General features: G+C 43.9%; 1 protein-coding gene across 2 annotated transcripts; it reads right to left on the bottom strand.

Moving 5' to 3' along the window:
* Positions 1–549: 549 nt before the first annotated feature.
* Positions 550–23,927, bottom strand: PGAP4 (post-GPI attachment to proteins GalNAc transferase 4). 2 transcript variants are annotated; one of them, XM_030293976.1, is made up of 3 exons: positions 23,763–23,909; positions 13,285–13,431; positions 550–4,506 (listed from the first exon to the last, which is right to left on the bottom strand). In XM_030293976.1, the coding sequence occupies exon 3, from the start codon at positions 4,427–4,429 to the stop codon at positions 3,218–3,220; it is 1,212 nt and encodes a 403-aa protein (XP_030149836.1). In that variant the 5' UTR covers positions 4,430–4,506; positions 13,285–13,431; positions 23,763–23,909; the 3' UTR covers positions 550–3,217. The 2 variants fall into 2 exon arrangements, with proteins under 2 accessions (XP_030149836.1, XP_030149835.1); XM_030293975.2 differs by lacking the exon at positions 13,285–13,431 and having other exon boundaries at positions 23,763–23,927.

Below are 23,927 nucleotides of genomic sequence, written 5' to 3' on the forward strand. Positions count from 1 at the left end.
AAAAGGGCCAGTTAATGAGCATTTCTCAGCAAATTCATTGTAGTTGAGATAAAAATCCAAATGGTTCATGTGACTTAAAACTAGCCAGTTTCATATCATGCGTTACTGTAACTCACAATGCATCATGGAGTATATAAAAATCCCACAGTAATCAACTCCAATTATAATGCCTCTCTACCGAAATTAAGTTGCCAATTAAATAAATTCTACCAAATGAGGGGTGTATCCACGGTAAATTAGATTAATCCTACCATCTTATTAATTCAGTTTGTGTTCTCCAGTTGTACTGTAGTATTTTTTACCCTTCTTTCCTTAAACAACAATAAAAAAAGAATGCACAGTTCAGATGTTTCCACTCAAGAAATACAACAAAATCAGTTATCAATTTTTAAGCCAATGGCCCATAATTGTGAATGGTTACCTTGGGACTCCAAAATGGCATGTGTGTGTGTGTATGTGTGTGTGTGTGTGTATTTTCTCTATTATTCACCACATTAGAAAATCCATCCACAGAAATGAGAGGGAATGACAAAAGTCTTCTCAGGATGCCTCAGTGGAACAGCTGCTTTTATTGGAACTGATATGTCTATGCAAATACACTCAGTCGCAATAGGGAGCTTCTTAGGCCTGATCATAATTTAAACCCTGAAAGGTGAGCAGGTTCTGTTAGATACCTTCATCCTCCCGGTGACCTATGTCCTTTGTTATGGGAAGGGGACTTTAGTTCTCCTCTAGCCCCCTTGCTTAGGATTAAATGAGACTTCAGCTTTGGTGTAAAGCTGTCAACTGTCCTAATGAAGGACAACATACAAAAAATGGACTCCAGGTATGAGGGAGAGCCAGATGCGGGTGGGGACAAAATGGCAGAATGGAGCCTGCATCTGCAGAAAATGTCCAAGGACGGTAGACTCTAGTTAAGATCTATGGGGGAAGGTGTCTTTGTGTAGGCAGAGAAATGAGACAAGGCAAAAATGGCTTTAGCCATCCAGGAGTCAAGGGAGGGGATGTCTGCATGCGGTAGACAACTGAATTAGAAAGAGCAGAAATATAAACCAGCAATGATTCCCTATCTTCTGCCTGGCTAGCTTAGATTGGACTCTCCTGTCGTTGGGCACCAAACATTCATGAGGAGATCCATTTGTTAATGGAACAAATGCTAATGAGTTGTAGGTTGAAGGCAGTTCTGTTCCTGAACACGGGGATAAACCAGTCTCTGAGAGAAGATGAATTTAGCAGTGGAGTCTGAACATCTTGATAAGTCATCTAGTAGCTCTGCTCACTTTGGACATTCTTGAGGGACATGTAACATCTCACGATAACAACACAACACATACTTATGCCTGTTTGTTCCCCAAGACCAACGGGACAATGAGGGTCTACCATGTTAGCTTACAGAGACATTTTTTCAGTCCAGGTTACAGATTCTACAAAAGAGAATTTGACTACATAGATATTTATAAAATGAATGTGGTTAAGAAAAAAGTGCAGGAACTGAGAGGAGCTACGTTCCCATCCTGGCTCTGCTGCTGTCCAGCCGTGTGAACCCAGAGAAGTTGTTTCGTATCCCTTGGTCTCGGTTTGTCCATCTGCAAAATGTGGTGTGGAACCCCCATGTACTGCCTCAGTGCTCTTGAGGGGTTCTCCAAATGGAAGCTTACCAGAAATTTAAAAAGCAAAAGAAGGCATGGCACCAAAACAAATGATCCACACAACACACTTGAAATCCAATGTAGACACACATCCTCACAAAGGGACTTGTTGGCCACTGGCTTGATAAATATTGTCCGAGGACATCTACGTGGAACTTTGGAGAAAAGTAATTTTCAGATGCTAGTCTTGGAATAAACTCAAGAGGAGTCTCAGACCATTTCCCATTTAAATGAACAATTATTTTTGGCTTGGTTGGAAGAGGCGCCAGATGAAAGCTGAGCTACACCTTCTTCACAAGTCACAATGCCAAGTCAGCTTTTATTCTAGTAGTTTGGTCCAGAATGACTGCTCCCCATGTGGAAGCCCTATGCCCTACTGCACATTTTAAACAGTATCACTAATATCTTTATCCAAAATACACTTGAATTTCATATGCTTATTCTAGGAAAAGAACTAGTGTTCGTCAAGTGCCTTCTATGGGATAAGCACTTGCTAGGTGTTTTACATACATTCTGTCATTTAATCCTCAAGGCAACTTTAAAAGGTAGGTATCATTATCCCCGTTTTACAGGTGGAAAAATCTAAGACTCAGAGTGGTCATAACTTGCCCAAGTTCACGTCACTAGGGCATGGCAGAGATCTGAAATAAAAATTCAGGCCTTCTGACTTCACAGTCTACATTTTTTCTTTCTCTTACACCATAATATCCAGAAGAAGAAAAAAGTGAGGGTGAATGGTTAGCCAGAAAAATAAGGGAAAAGGATACGCTATTAGTGAGCTCACCCATTTTATATCATTCTGCAATGTCCAATTTTCAAAGAATCAGAATATGACAGAAATATTCAATTTCCCTCAATGAGGGAGAGAGCCACTGAATCACTACTGAACATAAGAAATCTGGTTTTGATGATCCAGAAGGTGCCTGTAGATCTTGCTGTGACTTAAAGTTCTCACTAGCGGTATTGACTAGCAGTACACTACAGATGTGTGGGGGAAAAAACACCAGGAAACAGAAACGTGATCACCTGCCTCCAAGTCGCCAGGCCCTGCAATGGATTTTACTGGCTTTTATTACACCAGGTCAAAGAAACAAATGGAACCTAGCAACATGGTCCTGCCTCTTTGGACACACGTCCATTCTCATGCCTGGAAAGAAAGAAATCAATTCAAAAGGATCTCACCTTTCACCAAATTCTACCCTTAAAATCCTAAAACAGTCCTATCTTTATGCACACTATTTTTGGCAGTTACCAGCTCTATCACAAAGCATTGCTGAAAACAGTCGGAGAATAGAACTGGTATGTAAATGCCCCCTCGGTGGGTGGGTCAACTGCATGAGGCAGTATGGCTGTGTGGAGGGAGAGGGGTCCCAACTCAGGGCCAACATCTGATCCTGCTGGAGTTACCAAAGCCAAGGTTCTTGATGTGTATGTTCTCAGCTGCCTCAGTGCCTAGATCCCTAACAACCTTAAACAATGAAATGACTGCAAGCAACCACGTCCAAAGACAGAGCTCGATATCGGAATCGCCAAGAATGGCCAATTTCAGAAAGGCATTTCTTGGAACACTAGAGCAGACTGGGATGAAAGTTGTACCGGAGGCTGGAGAAGAGCCCAATGTGCTTCACGAGGTTGGGCTCCACCACGTAGGCCCGCTCCCCCTTGGCCCTCAACAGTGAGTAGAGTGCCATATCCTTGCCAAAGCCCTTGTGGCAGTACACCTGAGACAGGTAGGTGAGGGTCCGGCGGGCCGCAGGGGCAGGGAAAAGCATGGCTGGGGTGCAACACTGAGAGGCAGGGACCACACTATACAGGGAAGGACTCAGCCGCCGCAGTTCCAGGAAATAGTGCCGGCCCACCAGCTCCACGAGACCCATGCTGTATAGGGAGAAGAAGAGCATGACAGGCCAGCTGAACCCCGGACGGCTGGCAAACCGCATGTATATCCAGGTTAGCAGGGGCCCCAGCAACATGCCCACACCGACCCACTCCAGGATCCGCATGGGCTCAGGGTTGATGTAGTGCTGGAGCCTCTCGGGGTGATAGAGCTTCAGATAGAGGGCATCTCTGAGGTGGGACTCGGAGAAGCGAGCCCGCAGAAGGTGCTCCAGGACTGGGAAGATCTGCTCTTCTGGAACAGCATCATCTTCTACCATCAGGACGTAGTCTGGGTTGTAGGTCTGCAGGGAGGACTCCAGGCAATAGACATAGTCCTGCTTCTCCTTCTCAAATGAGTTGGTTGAAGGGTCATCGCCATAATCATCCTCGGTGCCCTCATAGCGGTTGGCCACGGGGACGTACTTAGACAGCAGCTTGGCATCGAAATGGCTTACACTACGCTCCACGTTGCACAGGAAGAGTTGGTGGCCCTCGCACTGGGGGCCACACTGTTGAAGAAGCCGGTGGAACTGGGACACCACCTGCAAGACGTAGTGGAAGCCAGGTTGCCTGTCGACAGTGATGATGGTGATGACCAGCCAGGGGCGGGGGGTGGCCTGCCAGACAATGGGCACTGAGCCGTTGGCAGAGGGCAGCTCCTCAAAATAGTGGAGGGCAGCTTCACCCTCTTTCAAACTTTGCTGCAGGAACTCTTGACTCATTTGGTTCAGATGCCAATGGCGCAGATAGAAATAAGAGTGCAGAAGGCGGTGACAGGCCAGGGGGGCCAGCAAGCCGAACGTCACCACTGTTAAGATCAAGAGCTGGACAGCAGTGCTGCCCCAGGAGAGCCGCCTCAGCCTCCGGAGGAGCATGGCAGCTGGAGGGGCTGACGTGCTCATGAGGTCAACTTCTGGTCAGGTCTGGTCCCAAGAACAAACCATCCTGGAATGCAGGCCCACCTCAGCACAGATGACACCTAAAGAAAGAGGAAGGACAGAATGGTAAAAGAGGCCTTAAAAAGCCCAGGGACAGAACTCAGCACAAATCAAACCAGAAATTCTAATTCTAAGTTGTAGCTATTACAGACTTAGAAGGATCTTCTCCGGGACAGTATTCTTTGGTTGTACTGGTTCCTGGCCTCTGGGATTTTTTCATTATTTCTATGAACAAGGAAACCTTGGTGTATCTAACCAAATTGCCATGCCTACAGATGCTTAGTTAGGTTTACAATGCGCCAGAAAATCACCAGGTAGGCTAGTAAGATCATTATTTCAATTCAGCAGCTACAGAGATATGCGTTCTTAAGACGGACAAAAAATCCAGACTTGACAAGAGAAGCAAGAAGAAATACATATTCAAAGCAAATTCTAAAGTAAGTGTGTAGTGAGTACTGGTTGACTGGGCATTGCAATTTTCTGAAAACAGTCTTTTCTGCGCATCCCAAATAAGAAAAGGACTGTTTGGGATTCTCTGAAGTGTCTTTGTCAAGATCTTCCATTCTTATTTCTCTAATCTCATGCAACTATACTTAAAATTGCCTATCAATTTAGTCCTGATAGTCCTCTCATTTTATTTTTTAGAGCACTACCACAGGAACCAGTGCCAGTATCTTCCAGATGCAAGCAAACTTGAGGGCCCCAGCCTTTGGGAGGGAAGGAGGTGTCTGAAGGAAGGTCTATGAGCAGCTTTTCAATGAGGGCGAGAGGGGATAGGTGGTGATGAAGATGCAAGTGGCAGGTGCCCCCAGCCTGGTCTAGAAAGGATGTTGTGTGATGTGATGGCTCGGAGCATAGGCCTGAGGTCAGGCACACGTGTGACTCACGACTCAGCCACTCAGCTGGTGGAAACTCACGTCACCTCTCCACAGCTCGGATTCCTAACCTCTAAAATGGAGATGACAATAATACCTTATCGAGTTACTATGGAAATTAAATGTGTTACAGAGCAAAACAGTGCAGAATATAAATGCCATTAAAATGTATGCATATGTGGGGTGCCCGGCTGGCTGGGTTGGAAGAGACTGTGACTCTTGATCTCAGACTCATGAATTTGAGCCCCATGTTGGGTGTAGAGATTCCTTAAATAAATAAAACTTTTAAAAATGTATACATACGTAGAAAGTCGAGTAATACCTTGGGAATAAGTAGGCCTAATGATCTGAGGGAAAACAGACTCAAACCAAGAAACAAAATTAAAAGGATAAAGCCAATATTACAGCATTAAGGGCAATGCAAAACTAAGCAGTGCCTAAAGACTAGACGGTAAACCTAAGCCCCTTATGTCAGAAGCATAATAAAGCGTGCACACATTTGGAAGAAACTCCCCAGCTCGTGAGTTATCTTGTATGGTACCTGACCAGGTACCACATGAGGCTGTGTTGCAGGGCTCAGTGTTGCCATATCCGTGTTCCTCCCTTCCTGGGCACACAGAAAGACCACATTCCCTAGTCCATCATCTTCCAGGTGAGGTCATGTTGACTAGGACTTGCCAGGAAAATGTGAGCCAATGATAGGTGTGGCTTCTGGGCCAAGGTAGTTGAGAGTGGATGTGCCTTCTCGACTTTCTCATTCTCCATTTGCCAACCTACTGGACAGGTTTCGTGGATCTGGAGGAGGTGGAGCCACCAGACGGCAGGAGCCTGAGCTCCTGAATGACTGCATAGAACAGAGGTCCCTCCCACTGCTCATCTCGGAGCAGCCTCCCAGTCTAGAGGGGGCTTTGTGGGAGGTAAGACGTAAACCACTGCGTCTGGTCACTAATAATTTTTGGACTCGTTTATTACAGCAGTTACCTTCCAGCCCACTAGAGTTGTGTAGAATACCACACCTCTCTCTATAGGACCATGACATAGTAATTCAAGGAAGTCCCATGTCAGCATCAGAAGCAGATTATACTGTGAGATCCCAGACGTGAGACAGACTACCCCAGTACTAGGAAGAGATCCGGATAGTACCTGAAGAGGGAAATGGCAGGGAGAGGTTTGCATTCTATGCAACCCTGCTGGTGTGTGAATGTTCCGAGTACACAAGACTGGTTGCTTCCCCCTGGAACTGCTCAGGCCAATGGAGTTAATAAATGATGTAGGTGCACGTCCATATGGCCTCACCAGTTTCATATCACTCCTAGTAGAAGCCAAGAACTGAAGTTGGATTGGGCTTACACTCCTGCTAGGGAATGGAGTCATTCCAGTGGCTTCCTGCTCACCTTGTCCTCCCTACTCTTGCTATTACCCAAGAGAGCTGTACCCACTTAGAAGAAGGAACAAAATACAAGATAAGGCAAGCAGCTTGGAGAATGCCAGGCACATCATGAGTGCAAAGATGAAAATGTGATTATGATGACTGTGCAAGCTCTGTGTTTGGTGTGAAATCACTATCCATACTCCTTCAACACTCTCTTCCAGTGACAGTTTCTGGTAAAGCAAGAATGTGACACTCTAGTCCAGATAAGTCCCAGGGGAGGGATGTTTAAAGATTGTGTGTGTGTGTGTGTGTGTGTGTGTGTACATGCACACAGTTATCATTTAAATATATAAATCCGGGGGTGCCTGGGTGACTCAGCTGGTTAAGCATCCGACTTCGGCTCCGGTCATGATCTCGTGATTGTGAGTTTGAGCCCCGCATTGGGCTCTGTGCTGACAGCACTGGGCCTGCTTCTGACCCTCTGCCCGCCCCCGCCCCTCCCCTGCTCTCTCTCTCTCTCTCTCTCTTCAAAAATAAAATAAACATTAAAATATAAACCTGATCATATCACTCTCCTGCTTAGAACCCTTCTGTAGCTTTCCATTGCTCTGTTAATAAAATCCAAATGTCTTATCATTAGTCCACAAGACCCTGTATGATCTGGACTGTGCCCTACTCTGTCTTCTCTGTCATCTCGTTCTACCATCCCTTTCTCAAGTTGCACAAAACTAGAGGTTGGCAATATTTTTCTGTAAAGGGCTAGACAGTAAATATTGCAGATATTGTGGGCCACATACTATCTCTGTTGCACAGTCTTCTTAGGCTTTTCCGTTTTGAAAATGCTTTAAAAATATAAAAACTATTTTTAGTGCTCCAGCCACATAAAAACAAGCTGTAAGCCAAATCTGGCCAGCAGCTTGTAGTTTACCAATTCTTATTCTAGACTAGCATAGTCCAATAGAAATATATTTCGAGTCACACATGTATTTAAAAATCTTCCTTGGGGCGTCTGGGTGGCTCAGTCGGTTAAGCGTCTGACTTTGACTCAGGTCATGATCGTGGGTTTGTGGGTTCAGGATCAGGTTTGTGGGTTTGGGCCCCACATTGGGCTCTGTGCTGACAGCTCAGAGCCTGGAGCCTGCTTCAGATTCTGTGTCTCCTTCTCTCTCTGCCCCTCCCCCACTCATGCTCTGTCTCTCTCTGTTTCTCAAAAATGAATAAATGTTAAAAAAAAATTAAAAAGTACAATAAAATCTTCCAACAGCCAGAGTAAAAAATTATAAAGAAACAGATGAAATTAATTTTAATAGTATATTTTAAACACAGTACATGAAACCAATATGAAAAAATTATTAATGAGGTGTTTTATGTTCTTTTTTTTTTGTACTAAGTCTTTGAAATCCAGTGTATCTTTTACATTTACAGCAGATTTCAATTCAGACTGGTCACATTTCAAGTAATCAATAGCCACATGTCACCAATTAGCAGGAAAGCTCTAGATACACTGATCTTTCAGAACATTGACTATGCTATGTTTTTACCCAACTCCTGGCCTTTGCTCCCACAGCTCCCTCACCCTGGAACATTTTAGTCCACCCCCTTCCCTGCTTCCTCATACAGATTGCTTTTTCTCATCCTTTAGTACAATCTCCTTAGGGGAGCTGTCCCTGGCCCATGCAAAGGACGACCTACCAAATTGGCACTTATATATTTTGCTAATGGGAGTATAAATCAGCACGACCTCCATAGAAGTAATCTGGGACGATCTAAGAAAACCACGAATGACTCAGCAATTCCATTTCTGTGTAAGTGCCGTGCGCTAACCAATTGTGGCACCGGGGCACCTTCAGCAATTCCATTTCTAATGTTTCTTCCTAGGTATATATTCTCATATGTGAGAAATGACTTGCAGCATCATCTGTAATAGCAAAATAGTGCCAAGTGCCCATCGGTTGAGAGTGAGTCAAATACATTATGGTACATCCAAAGAATGGAATACAAAGTACCCATTAAAAGTAAGCAAACTTGGAAGAGACCGAGATGGCAACATAGAAGGCTCCTGCACTTCTCTCCTTCCATGGATGCATTAAATGTACAGCTACACCGTGAGAAATTCCCTGTGAGAGAAATCCAGAAACTAGCTGAGCAACTCCTACACATAGGGAAAATGAGATAATACCCACGTTGAATCAGGTAGGAAAGGCTGAAACACACACCAGCGATAAACCCCACCCCCAGTACAGCACCATACAATCTGGAGGGAACTCCCAATTCACAGCTTCTTTCTGAGAAGTAAAGGGTTTGGAGCACACACATATCTAGCACTCCAAATTTTAGGACTCCCACCTGAAGGATGGGCGCCCAAAACATCTAGCTCTAAATGCCAACTGGGCTTTCATCCAGGGGACCAACAGGACCATAGTAAAGAAAGAAGCAGTTCTTAGTGAGTTCATGGGCACTTGCCACTTCTGTCCCCTCCAGGGCTCATCATGGAGGAAGCAGGCAAAAAACGCCTATCCCCCAGTTTTTCCCTGGAACGGTTTGGAGTGTATACTTTATAAGCACCTGCCAGAGGTGCTTCTAACTTAGCACATAACTAGGAGCTGGCTGAGATTCTGCGCAGAGCCCAGGGGAGCTCATAGGCACTTCTCCCACCTTCTTCCATGGGCCCCTCCAATGATAACACCAGATCGCCAGTATCTCTCTGGAAGGCACTTGTACATAGGTCTGGTGCCCCAGCTTTTGTGGCAATAACCTGAGGGATGAGCCTCTGGATCACCTGGCTCTAATAGCCCCCCAACACTCAAAAAACTGTGGGAACCAATAAATGAACTTGGTAAAGTTGCAGGATCTGAGATCAATGTATAAACATCAGTGGCATATCTATACACTAACAAGGAGAAATTAAGAAAACAACCCCATTTACAAGAGCATCAAAGAATAAAATACTTACGAATAAATTTAACCAAAGAGGTGAAAGATCTGTATACTGAAAACTATAAGACATTATTGAAAGAACTGAAAATGACACAAATAAATGGAAAGATATTCTGTGGTCATGGAGTAGAAGAATTAATATTGTTAAAATGTCCGTATTACCAAAATGATCTACAGATTCAATGCAATATCTATTAAAATTCCAATGGCATTTTCCACAGAAATAGAAAAAACAATCCTAAAATTAGTATGGAACTACAAAAGACCTTGAATAGCCAAAGCAATTTAGTGCAAGAATAAAGCTGGAGGCATCACACTTCCTGTTGTCAAACTGTATTACAAAGCTGTATCAAAAAGATATGGTACTGGCATAAACAGACATACAGACCAATGGAACAGGATAGAGATCCCAGAATTAACCTTTGCACAGATGGTCAATTAATTTATGACAAACAAGCAAAGAGTATAGAATGGGTAAAGGATAATCTCTTTAATAAATGGTGCTGGGGGACAATTGGGGGTTCAGTCGGTTGAGCATCTGACTCATGTTTTCAGCTCAGGTCATGATCTCACAGTTCATGAGATCAAGCCCCGTGTCTGGTTCTTCACTGCTCGGGATTCTCTCTCCCTCGCTCTCTGCCCTTCCCCTGCGCACATGCACACACACTCTCTCTCAGAATAAATAATAATAAATAAACATTAAATAAATAAATAAATAAATGGTGCTGGGAAAAGTGGATAGCCATATGCAAAAAGCTGGATCCCTATCTTAGACCACTCACAAAAATCAATTCAAAATATATTAAAGACTTGAACAGAACGCCTGAAACTGTAAACTCCTATAAGAAAACAGGAAATAAGCTTCTTTTTTTTTAAATGTTTATTTTTGAGAGAGAGAGACAGCATGCATGCAAGGAAGGAAGGTGCAGAGAGAGAGGGGGATAGAGGATCTGAAGCAATCTCTTTGACCGAAGAGAGCCTGATGCAGAGCTTGAACTCACAAACTGTAAGATCATTACCTGAGCTGAAGTCGGACACTTAACCGACTGAGCCAGGCACCCCAGGAATAAGCTTCTTGACACTGGTCTTGGCAGTGATTTTGGATTTATCACCAAAAGCACAGGCAACAAAAGGAAAAATAAACAAGTGAGACTACATCAAGCTAAAAAGCCTTCACACAGCAAAGGAAACCATCGATAAAATGAAAAGGCAACTTATAAAATGGAAGAAAATATTTGTAAGCCACATATTAGACAAGGAGTTAATATTCAAAATATATAAAAATTCATACAACTCAATAGCAACAGTAATAATAATAATAATAACTCACTTATTTAAAATTGAGCAAAGGAGGACCTGAATAGACATTTTTCCAAGGAAGACATATAAACAGTCAACAGGGTGCTCAGAAAGGTGCTCAACATCACCAATCATCATAGAAAAAAATCAAAACCACAATAATATATCACCTCACACCTACTGAGATGTCTACCATCAACAAGGCAAGAGATAACAAATGCTAGCATGGATGTAGAGAAAGGGAACCCTTGTATACTGTTGGCTGGAACATTAACTGGTATGGCCACTATGTAAAACAATATGGAGGTTCCTCAAGAAATTAAAAATAAACTACCAAATGATCCAGCAATTCCACATCTGGGTATATATCCAGAGGAAAGAAAATCATTATCTTGAAGAGTTACTGGCATTGCAGCGTTATTCACAATAGCCAAGATACGGAAACAACCCAAATGTCCACTGATGGATTAATGGATAAAGAATATGTGGTATATCTATGAAATGGAATATTATTCAGCCTTTAAAGAAAAAAAGGAAATGCTACCATTTGTGACAACATGGATGAATATTCAGGGCATTATGCTAAGTGAAATAAGACAGACAAAGACAAATATTGCATGGTATCATCTAATGTGGAACCTAACACAGAATAGAAAGGTGGTTATCACGGGGTGCCTGGGTGGCTCAGTCGGTTAAGCATCTGACTTCAGCTCAGGTCATGATCTCATAGTTCGTGAGTTTGAGCCCCACATCAGTCTCTTTGCTGACAGCTCAGAGCCTGGAGCCTGCTTCAGATTTGGTGTCTCCCTCTCTCTCTGCCCCTCCCCTGCTTGAGCTCTGTCTCTCCCTCTCTCTGTCTGTCTCTCTCTCTCTCTCAAAAAAAGAAAATAAACACTTAAAAAGAAAGAAAGAAAGATGGTTATCAGGTGCTAAGGGGTGCGGTGCGGGGATAGGGAGAGGTTGGTCAAAGGGTATAAACTTTTACTTACAAGGTCTTTTTTTTTAAGTTTATTTATTTTGGGGGAGGGGCAGAGAGAGAGAGAGAGAGAGAGAGAGAGAATCTCGAGGAGTCCCATGTGGGGTCTGAACTCACGAACAGTGAGATCATGACCTGAGCCAAAATCAAGAGTCATATGCTCGAAAAAAAAAGAGTCATATGCTCAACCAACTAGGCCACCCAGTGACCCCTAAGGTGAATAAGGTGTTTAAAAAAAGTACGATAAACAAGGTCTGAGGATCTAATGCATAACTTGGTAACTACAGTTGATAATACAGTATTGTATAATTGAAATTTGCTAAAAGAGAAGAACTTAAGTGTTCTCATAAAAAAAAAAAAGTTACAAAAAGCAAACTCTTTATGCACAGATATGGAAAAACTGTAAGATATTTTTTCAGTTACAGAAGACACAGAAAGTATGTATAGCACACTACCATTTGTGTAGAAAAGGGGGGAAATATACATAAGTGTACTTGCTTGTATATAAGTCCACAAGTATTTACTTAGTGAACAAACTGATTGACAGCACACTCTTAAATCCAAGTCCTTCCAGGCCTGTGGTTTCCTGCTTTATTTTCTAGGATCTTGCTGAGGGTCCTGGTGTGGTTGTGGGGCTGCCTTCAACGCTTATGTACAAAAGAGGCTTGTATGTGGCAGGTGGATAGAAGGGGAGAAGCCTTTCTTGAAGCTATCAAGCAAGCATGATGATTTCCCTTAGATTTTGTTATTAAAGTGGGGCCAGCGAAATTAAGGAGATGTCTGTTCTATCCAAGCCACCCTGTGCTGCTGCTCTCAGGCCATATCCTTCCCTTGCCACCCTAGGCTCCTGATTTTCTCTCTCTTCCCTCTGGCAGTGGGTCAGGAACTGAGACACCTGGTACTGACATAAAGACGATCTTTAATCCCAGGCAATTTCCCCTCTGGGGTCAATAAAATCATTAACATCTCAGAAATACCTTGCTCTAAAAATATGGTAGTGAGGAGCACCTGGGTATCTCAGTTGGTTAAGCATCCAACTTTGGCTCAGGTCATGATCCCGCGGGCCGTGAGCTCGAGCCCCACGTCGGGCTCTTTGCTGACAGCTCAGAACCTGGAGCCCGCTTCAGATTCAGTGTCTCCCTCTCTCTCTGCCCCTCCCCGCTCATGCTCTCTCTGTCTCTCAAAAATAAATACACATTAAAAATTAAAAAAAAATAAATTAAAAAAGTATGGTAGCGAGACTGCTCTTCTCCTGACCTTCAGGGAAGGAATAGGACTCATTTCTGAGGACACATGGTCCCCACATACATTGATAAGCTCTTAGCTGGGGTGAGGAACAGCCCAGACCTTTAGAACTTACGATAAGGACATGCATTTCTTGCTCGCGGATCTGTGCACAGCTGTGGTTCAGCTGGGTTCAGCTCTAGAACGCAGGTTGGAATCAGGTCGTTTCATGTAATTCTTGTTCCAAGTCCAGTGTCAGAAGAAACAGCCATCTGGGCATGCTCTTTTGGTGGATGGCAGATACACAAGAATCAAAACACGAAGGTTCATTTACAGCCTCACTTAAGCATGCCACACGTTAAGTCCACTCACCATGCACTAGCTGAAGCAATGGGGCAGGGAAATGTACTCCTCCCACAGAGCAGAGGAAGGGAAAATGAAGGTTCAATAGAAGGCAAAAGCAGCAGGCCAATTTCTAAGCCCTCAGGAAAAAAGAAAGGTTCTAGCAATTTGTTCAGAGTAGGCGACATTTCTAAAATGCTCATAAGGCATCTGGCTGCCATATCATTATACTCAGTATGAGTCAAAAGAGACTATGGTAATGACCCCTAAATCTCCGGGTTTTATAAGAAAGAGGCTTAATTCTTGCTCATGTTACTTGTCCATTACGGATCAGTTGAGACTCTGCTCCCTGTCATTTGCACTCCAGGCCCCAGGTAGATGGAACTGCCTCTTTTCTGGACATTGCTGATTTTGTGGCAGAGGAGAAAGAAAAAGACAGTGAACCACAAGCTGGCTCTCAAAGCTACGGCTCAAAAATGACACACATCATGTCCACCTACATTTCACTGACCAGAGCAAGTTACATAACAACTCTTAAGTTCAACATAACAGTTATGTAATTTTCCTGCAAGAAGGGGTACCGAAAGACATATGGCCAAGCCTGAAACCAATGATTAGGGAAAGATATGTCTCTCCAGTAAGGGGCAGAAAATACCTTGAACAGGGGTGCCTGGGTGGCTCAGTTGGTTGAGCATCGGACTCTTGATATCCTAGGGTCGTGGGATCGAGCCCCACATCAGACTTCATCCTGAGTGTACAGCTGGTTTAGAATTCTCTCTCTCTCCCTCTGTCCCTCTCTCACTTGCACACATGCACTCTCTCAAAAAAAAAGAAAAGAAAAGAAAAGAAGAAAATATCTTGAACAATAATACAATCTAGTCCACCCATCTTGGACCGTGGGAGGTGGGAACAGATCCTTTAATGATCAGATGACTGGTCTGCCTAAAATCCAACCACATGGAGGTAGGCATTCAAGACTACGTTCTGTTTGCTTTTTAAAGCATCTTCTTAAAGGATTTAACCAATTGCTGCACAGTGGGGTCGGGTGTCCAAGGCCACCTATAATTTATTTCACTTTACTGATTTGGTTTTAAGATAACTTACCTTAAAACAAAGGATTGTGAATTGGTAGTTCAAGGGAAGGAGCTCTCTACTCCCAGCCCAATCGCGGGGGTGGGGCAGAAGGAGGACCATGTCTACATTATCACCCTGATTGTCTTCTTCCAGAATTCCATAGTCACCCACAGCATCACCGGCTCAGGACCATGCTCCAGTGATGTTGTGGACTGACCTGCATCTGTGAGGTGGCCTGGAAACAATGACACCATTACAGCCTGGATACTATGGCGTAATGATTCCTGAATTCTTATCTAGGCCTTACTAGTGCACTTTGAAACACAACCATTTTGTAAATTGGACTATGCCTGTTACCATGTCTGGGATGGAGGGCTCAGAAAAGATAGTAAAAGACAAAGACACCAAGAAATGAATGTGAAATAGGGCTAGAATGAATAAATGGAGCAACAATGACAAGTTACATTTTATGGCAGCTTCTGAAAATTAAGTTGAAGGGGTCACAGGGGTATGTGAGGCAGTATACCAGGCTTAGCCTGAAGAGATAAGCAGTCAAGAGGACTGTTTCCCAAGTCAGCCCTCATGCATGAATGGCACCACCATACCCCCAGGCACCTTGGGTCCAAAAGACCAGTATGTTCTGACTTCTCGCTCCTACCCAGTCACTTGCAAACCCCAGCAATGCTACCCATATGGCCTCTTGTACACCTCTCTTCTCTCCTCCCCTCCCACAGCCATGCCTTTCTGCATTGCCTCACCCTCGCTACTCATCGTCACCTCCAGGCTGGCTACCAGCAACAGCCTCCTAACTAGGCCTATGACTTCCAGAAAGACCAACAGATTCAAAGCCATAAGATCTGGGTGCAGGTCTGGTCCCAACACTCGCTACTTAGGTCCATTTGTAAAGAAATCATTTGATCTCTCTGAGACTATTTTGCTGCTGTCAAATAGGAAAATTAAAAATATCTCATGTATGGAGGCACTGTGAAGACAAAATGAGACAATGGCTATGAAAGCCATTTGTCAGAAAGATAGCAGAAATGATGGTAATGTGTTACATCACCAGCATCCATCTGATGCTCTGAAGCATGGGTCTGAACATGGCACTCTTTTCTGCAGAACTGTTCTAGGATTCCCCAATGACTATAGAATGAAGTCCAAATTCTTCACCATGATTCTTCAAAATCCAGCTTCAGCTATCTCTCCAGACTCTATTCTTCTCCTCACACAGTCTACTCAACCATCAAGAATCAGCTCAGAGGCAGCTCTTGATTTTGGTTCAGGTCATGATCTCACAGTTTTGAGATCGAGCCCCAAGTTGGGCTCCACGTTGGATGTGGAGCCTGCTTGAGATTCTCTCGCTTTCTCTCTCCCTCTGCCACTCCCTGGCTCATGCACATGTACAGACTCTCTCTGTCTCTCTGTCTCTCTGTCTCTCTCTCTCAAGAAAAAAAAAAAAAAGAATCAGCTCCAAAGGAACCTCTTCTGGGCTGCCTGTGTGGCTCACTCAGTTATGGGTCCAACTCTTGATCTTGGCTCAGGTCATGATCTCACGATTCATGAGTTCAAGCTCCACATCGGGCTCTGTGCTGATGGCATGGAGCCTGCTTGGGATTCTGTCTCTCCTTCTTTCCGCCCCTCCTTGGCTTGTGCTCTTTCTCTCTCAAAATAAATAAACTTAACAAAAAAAGGGGGGGGACCTCTTCTGAAAGCCAACCGTCATCTCCCCCAACCAGAAATAATCTCTTGTTTCTCAACTGCTTGGGCCTTTTACATAAACGTTCCCCCCAGAACCTTCATTTGTCACTTTCTACTTTAGACTGTATCTATTTATAGCTACCACTTATTAAGCTCCTGCTATATATCCAAGTCCCGTAGTAGACTCTTACATCTATTTCATTTAACCAAAATAGCAACTCTCAAATAGCAGTGGAACTAATTCCATTTACATGAAAAAAAAATGCTACCAAGTTGAAAGTAAGAGCTTAAAACAGAAGAAAAATTCCAAAGCCCATATTTTGTCCCCAATGCCTGCTGCCTTCCATGGCTTTATTTATGGCCCCTGACTTATGTGTCAATTAGACTTATAAATCCTTTGATAGTGGATTCAGTCTGATTTATCTTTGGTATCCCTTGTAGACTCATCACAGAACTCTATGCATGGAAGAGGTTCAATGTTTTTGAGCTAATAAATGCCCATAGTCAAGTCATTTGACCTCTGTGGGACTCAATTCCTCAGCTATAAAATTGGGAGTATCAAAGAGCCTGGCCACATAATGTGCAGAGATCAACTTATTTGTACGTGTTTGCTGAGCACTTATTACGTGCCAGACACTGTTCTAAGCATCTCAGTGATCCTCATAAGAAGCTTATGAGAGGGGTGCCTGGGTGGCTCAGTCGGTTAAACATTAGACTTCAGCTCAGGTTATGATCTCACGGTCTGTGAGTTTAAGCCCTGCATTTGGCTTTGTGCTGACAGCTCAGAGCCTAGAACCTGCTTTGGATTCTGTGTCTCACTCTGTCTCTGCCCCTCCCCCTCTCACACTGTGTCTCTCAAAAATGAATGTTAAAAAAAAATTTTTTTTTTAAAGAAGCTTAGGAGAAGTACTATTATTCAGCCTGTTTTATACCTCAAAAAACTAAGGCAGAATTAACTTGTACCCAAAGTTAACAAAGCTCTTCAGTGGGTGGCAAAACTCAAATACTCGAACACAGGCAGTCAGGTTCCAGAACCCACATCTTCAACCAATATGCACTACTGTTTCTGCACAGATTGGAAACCCAAAAAAATCAGCTGACAAATAATTAGAAATGGTAAAAGAGTTTCAAAATGCGATTGATAACAGAATTAATATGTAAAAATATTACAAACACACACACACACACACACACACTGCTTTCACCTAATCAGATAATAACCAAATTAATCAATGGGATAAAAGATCCCTGTCAAAATGAGGTTAAAAACCCTAAAATACCCAGGACGAAAATTTTTTAAATATGTGGAATATACACACACACTATAAAATTCTACTGAAAGATACTTAGAAAGTCTTTAGTAAGTGGAGAAAAAAAATAACGTTTTCTTAGCTGGAAAGCCTCACTAATGAAAGAGGCGACAGAGTTCTCTTTTTCCGGAACTAGTCTCTACATTTAACATAAGGTCAATTCAATTTACTTCAAGAGGGAGTGGCCTAGTTCAACAAACGGCACTTGCAAATACATTTGTGCAACCTTTGGAAGGAAAGTTGAGCCGGGTATCTACAAAAATTTTATGTATGCATCCCCCTTGACCTAGAAGTTCTACTTCTAGGAATCTATCCTGCAGAAATCCCAACACATGCTATCAAAGATAGAAAAGGAAGGTTCATGCCAGTTTTGTTTGTAACAGCATGAAAGAGAAAGATAAAGAGGGGGGAGGAAGTGGGAGAGGGGAGGGTAGGAGAAAGAAGGAAAGGAAGAAGGAGGAGCTGCAGGGAAAAAAAAGGCCCAGCAACAGGGAACATATTTCTAGATAATTATACAAAGGGATGATAAGGAGCCATTAAAAAGGAAGAGAAAGTTTTAAATATACTAACATTAACGCCAAACATACTAACATACTAACATACTAACGCCAAAGTCTTGGCGAGGTCTCTGCTATGGACTGAATGTGTTCTCCCAAAATTCCTATATTAAAACCCTAATCCTCGGGGCGCCTGGGTGGCGCAGTCGGTTAAGCGTCCGACTTCAGCCAGGTCACGATCTCGCGGTCCGTGAGTTCGAGCCCCGCGTCAGGCTCTGGGCTGATGGCTCGGAGCCTGGAGCCTGTTTCCGGTTCTGTGTCTCCCTCTCTCTCTCTGCCCCTCCCCCGTTCATGCTCTGTCTCTCTCTGTCCCAAAAATAAATAAAAACGTTGAAAAAAAAATTAAAAAACAAACAAACAAACAAAACCCTAATCCTCACGTAATGGTATTTGGATATGGGGTCTCTGGGAGGTAATTAGGTCTTTGTGGTGGAACTCTCATGCTGGGATTAGTGCCCTTATAAAAAGAGATGGGGAAGGGTGCCTGGGTGGCTCAGTCATTAAGCCTCTGACTCTTGATTTCAGCTCATCGCATGGTTTGTCAGTTTGAACCCCGAGCTGGGCTCTGAGCTGACGGTGTGGAGCCTGCGGGGATTCTCTCCCTCTCTCTCTCTGCCCCTCTCCCCTTTGCGTTCTCTCTCTCTCAAGAAATAAACATTATAAAAATTAAAGAAAAAAAAAGAAGAAATGGGAGTGTGCTTTCTTCCTCTCTTTGCCCTCTGCCAGTGAGAACAGCGAGAAAGTGGCATCCATACACCAGGAAGAGGGCCCTGAGCAGCACCCAGCTATGCTGGCACCCTGATCTCAGGTTTTCAGGCTCAGAAAGAAATGTTTCTGCTGTTTACACCACCCAGTCTATGATAACTTGTTATACCAAACTGAGCAGATTTTAAGTCTCTAAAGGGAAAAGAATGCAAATTATGTCAATGCAAATTATAAAAAAAAAAATGTGCATAGTATGGTCATTCTATTTTTAATATGGAATATAATTTAGTAGGAGATGAATGTATGGAAGACTCCTGTTTTGCTTTCAACACTTCTGTAAGAGCACGTGCTACTTTTATGGCAATTATTAAACGTTCATTCAACAAATACTGAGTCTTGTGCACTGACTGGGATGGTGAACATGTCTGCCAGGGCCCTTATACCCTGAGGGCCGTTGTTATCAAAAATCCAATAGAAATCCAAATAAAATTTTGTTTGCTTCTTTTGGTGGAGCAGGGAAAGGTTAGTTAACTTGATGAAAGTATTCTAAAGATTTTCTGGAATTCGTACTAATAAAAACGGCCAGGAAATGCTTACTTTGCTGGCATATATACGGACATTGGGGGGATATATCAAAGATTAGCCCTGTGCAGTGATGACATCAATGTCATGTGATGCTTCATAATTTTTATCGTGATGGTGGTTACATTTGACAATATTCTTCAAAATACACATTTAAATGCTGTGTTTTATTGCATGTAAACTATGCTTCAATAAAATTGATTTTTCTAAGAGCCAGGAAAATAATACAGAGTAATAAGAGAGAATCTGTCTAACCAGAGCTTAAAGCCTACTATAAAACTTCAGTCATTAAAATAACATGGCACTGGCACCAAAATGTACTGATAAATAAATAGACAGATGCAGAAATCCACACAGATACAAACATGTAATAATTTAATCTGCCATACTTGAAGCAATTTAAATCAGGGGTGAAAAATGGATTTACTAGCTTTGCAGCAACTGGCTAACTATGCAGGAAAAGTAAACTAGTGCTCCACTTTATAACTTAAACTAGAATAAATTTCATATTAATACTGTCAAACAAAAGCTTAAAAGTACCTGAAGAAAAATACAGAAGTATATTTATATAAACTTGGTTTAGGAAAGGACCTTAACAGCAAAGTCCATAAGCAGAACCATTGAAAAAATATATGACTAAGTAAAAAGTTAAACTTGTATATGGTCAAAGATGAAAAGCTGACATTAGGCAGATTAGGAAACACTATGCAACATAAATGACAGAATTACTACTTTAACGTGTAATGTGCAAAGAGTGCTTAAAAGTCAGGAACAGAAAGACACTCCAATTGAAAAGCAAAAGACTGAAAACTATCGAAAGCTTATGAAAGAAATTGAAGAAGACTCAAAAAGTGGAAAAACATTTCATGTTCATGGACTGGAAGAAAAAACATTGTTAAAATGTCGACACTACCGAAAGCAATCTATATATTCAATGCAATCCCTATCAAAATAACACCAGCATTCTTCACAGAGCTAGAACAAACAATCCTAAAATTTGCATGGAACCAGAAAAGACCCCGAATAGCCAAAGTAATCCTGAAAAAGAAAACCAAAGCTGGAGGCATCACAATTCCGGACTTCAAGCTGTATTACAAAGCTGTAATCTGATCAAGACAGTATGGTACTGGCACAAAAACAGTCACATAGATCAATGGAACAGAGAACCCAGAAATGGACCAACTAATCTTTGACAAAGCAGGAGAGAATATCCAATGGAATAAAGACAGTCTCTTCAGCAAGTAGTGCTGGGAAAACTGGACAGTGACATGCAGAAGAATGAACCTGGACCACTTTTTTATACCATACACAAAAATAAACCCCAAATGGATGAAAGACCCAAATAAGACAGGAAGCCATCAAAATCCTCGAGGAGAAAACAGGCAAAAACCTCTTTGACCTCAGCCGCAGCAGCTTCTTACTTGACATGTCTCCGGAGACAAGGGAGACAATAGCAAAAATGAACTACTGGGACCTCATCAAGATAAAAATCTTCCACACGGTAAAGGAAGCAATCAGCAAAACTAAAAGACAACCGACAAAATGGGAGAAGATATTTGCAAATAACATATCAGATAAAGGATTAGTATCCAAAATCTATAAAGAACTTATCAAAATCAACACCCAAAGAACAAATAATCCAGTGAAGAAATGGGCAAAAGACATGAATAGACACTTCTCCCAGGAAGACATCCAGATGGCCAACCGACACATGAAAAAATGTTCAACATCACTCATCATCAGGGAAATACAAATCAAAACCACAATGAGATACCAGCTCACACATGTCAGAAAGGGTAAAATTAACAACTCAGGCAACAAAAGATGTTGGTGAGGATGCAGAAAAAGAGGAACTCTTTTGCACTGCTGGTGGGAATGCAAACTGGTGCAGCCACTCTGGAAAACAGGATGGAGGTTCCTCAAAAAATTAAAAATAGAACTACCCTACGACCCAGCAATTGCACTACTAGGTATTTATCCAAAGGATACAGGAGTGCTGATGCGAAGGGGCACATGCACCCCAATGCTGATAGCAGTACTATCGACAATAACAAAGTATGGAAAGAGCCTAAATGTCCATCGACTGATGAATGGGTAAAGAAGATGTGGGTGTATATATATATATATATACAATGGAATATTACTTGACAATCAGAAAGCATGAAATCTTGACATTTGCAACATGGATGGTACTAGAGAGAATTATGCTAAGCAAAATAAGTCAAAGACAAATATGATTTCACTCATATGTGGAATTTAAGATACAAAACAGATGAACATAAGGGAAGGGAAACAAAAATAAGATAAAAACAGAAAGGGAGACAACCCATAAGTGACTCTTAAATACAGGAAATAAACTGAGGGTTGCTGGCAGGGTGTTGGGTAGGGGGATGGGGATGATGTGCATTAAGGAGGACACTTGTTGGGATGAGCACTGGGTGTTATGTGTAAATGATGAATCACTAAATTTTACTCCTGAAATCATTATTACGTTATACATTAACTAACTTAGATTTAAATTTTTTTAAAAATTAAAAAAAAAGGGGCGCCTGGGTGGCGCAGTCGGTTAAGCGTCCGACTTCAGCCAGGTCACGATCTCGCGGTCCGTGAGTTCGAGCCCCGCGTCGGGCTCTGGGCTGATGGCTCAGAGCCTGGAGCCTGTTTCCGATTCTGTGTCTCCCTCTCTCTCTGCCCCTTCCCCGTTCATGCTCTGTCTCTCTCTGTCCCAAAAATAAATAAACGTTGAAAAAAAAAATTAAAAAAAAAATTAAAAGAAAAGAAAAAGAAAAAGAAAGCAAAAGAGAGGTGCCTAGCTGGCTCAGTCAGTGGAGCCTGTGACTCCTGATCTCAGGGTTGTGAGTTCAAGCCCCACCTTGTGTGTAGAGATTACTTTAAAAAAAAAGTTGGAAGGGGGCAAAAGAATTAAGACAGTTCACCTACACAGATGCAAAAAGCCAGTACACAGAGGAAAAAGGTATTTACTGCCCCGAAGACGGGGGGGGGGGGGGGGGGGGGGGGGGGGATTCAGACATGCAAATTAAAACAAGATACTATTTTTGTCCATCTTATTGGTTTAGATGTGTGCATGCCAAGAAACCTTTAAGAAGACATCCAGAAAATCTCAACAATCTAGATGAAGTTTTGTCATCTTTATTTTCTCCTTCACATTTTTCTGTTTCCTGAATGCTTTGTAATACACTTACCCTTTTTTAAAAGATTCAATATTGGTGTTAGACACACATAGCTTTCTCTTGTCGCCTCCTAAAGTACCTGGTACAGTGCACTCTAGAAATGCACCCCTAAAAAAGCTATCCGCTTACCAGGTTCAGTTCTCCTGGCGAAATAAATACACGTGCACGCACACGCACACGCACACGCACACACTGAACCTGCAGGTTTTGCTAATGGTCTGCATACTGAGATCATCACTGGAGTCGCTCTGCGGTTCCCCCGGGGACAGCAAGGGACCAGCAGGGGATGCCAGGGTCACACCCACCCTGCAGGAGCTCTCGCCCCTGACTACCAAGGGCGCAGTGCGGAACCGGCAACGCCCGCGCCCAGAGGCCAGGAGGATGATGCGACTACCGGGGGGTGGTCCTCTCTATTCCTCGCCGAAAGAGAATGGGAGCTGGAGACCACAGTCCCGGATCTAGTTCCTGCCGCCGACCTTGGGCAGTCCCCGCCACGTTTGGGCCTCAGTTTCCCTACTCGTCGGTCGAGGCTAACGGTTCGGATCGCGGAGGTGGCTCCCTTCAGCCGGTCTTTCCGGGAGCTGGGAGCGACGCCTTCCTCTGCCGGGTCGCCCTTCCTCGGTCCCCGGCTGCGCAGAAACCCCACGCCGCAGCAGCGCGTAATCCGCGAGCCCGATTAGCCCGAGGGGCTGACGCGGGAGGAATCCTCGCCTCAAGCGCGCGGCCATTAGGCGATGCGCTCTTCGGCTGTGCGGCCCGACTGGGCTCCCAGGACCCGGGTCTTAACCTGGGTTGGCACGCGCCCGGCTCGCGCCTTCCTGTCGGCCTCGCGGCGCAGCCGAGGCAGGCGAAGGGTGGAAAGATGCCCTCGCCGCGACACTCATTCATCCCTGCCCTGACACCGGCCCCGCCCGCGCGGAGGAAGCCCTTCTGGGGTCCCCGCAGTCCCCCGGCAGGAAGCGGCCAGAGCTCCGGGCCGGGCCGCGGCGAAGCTCGCCTGCTCAAAGCGCACGGCCGGGGGCGCAGGCCCTCCCGAGCTGCGCAAGCCCCCGCCGCTGCTCTCCCCGGGCCAGCGGCGGCCCCGGTAATCCTCATCCCCACGCTCCGGCCGCGATGCCAGAGGGGCTGGGCATATCGCACGCAGTGCAAACCTACCCGGTGGAGGCGGTCAGCTCCGTCCTCCGCGTACGCCGAGGGCCGCCTCCAGTGTCGCCTAGGCTGGCTGGCTCATCGCTACTGAGGAGCCATCGCCCGACCCTGAGGCCCGAGCGGAGCGGGTGCCGCGCGGTTCGGGTGCGCGCCGGAGCCTCGCCTCCTCCC

Source organism: Lynx canadensis, chromosome D4 (assembly GCF_007474595.2).
Source record: "Lynx canadensis isolate LIC74 chromosome D4, mLynCan4.pri.v2, whole genome shotgun sequence".
Classification (NCBI taxonomy): domain Eukaryota; kingdom Metazoa; phylum Chordata; class Mammalia; order Carnivora; family Felidae; genus Lynx; species Lynx canadensis.

Coding starts and splice junctions, on each gene's coding strand:
- PGAP4 (XM_030293975.2), bottom strand. CDS start 4,429: ATGAGCACGTCAGCCCCTCCAGCTGCCATGCTCCTCCGGAGGCTGAGG.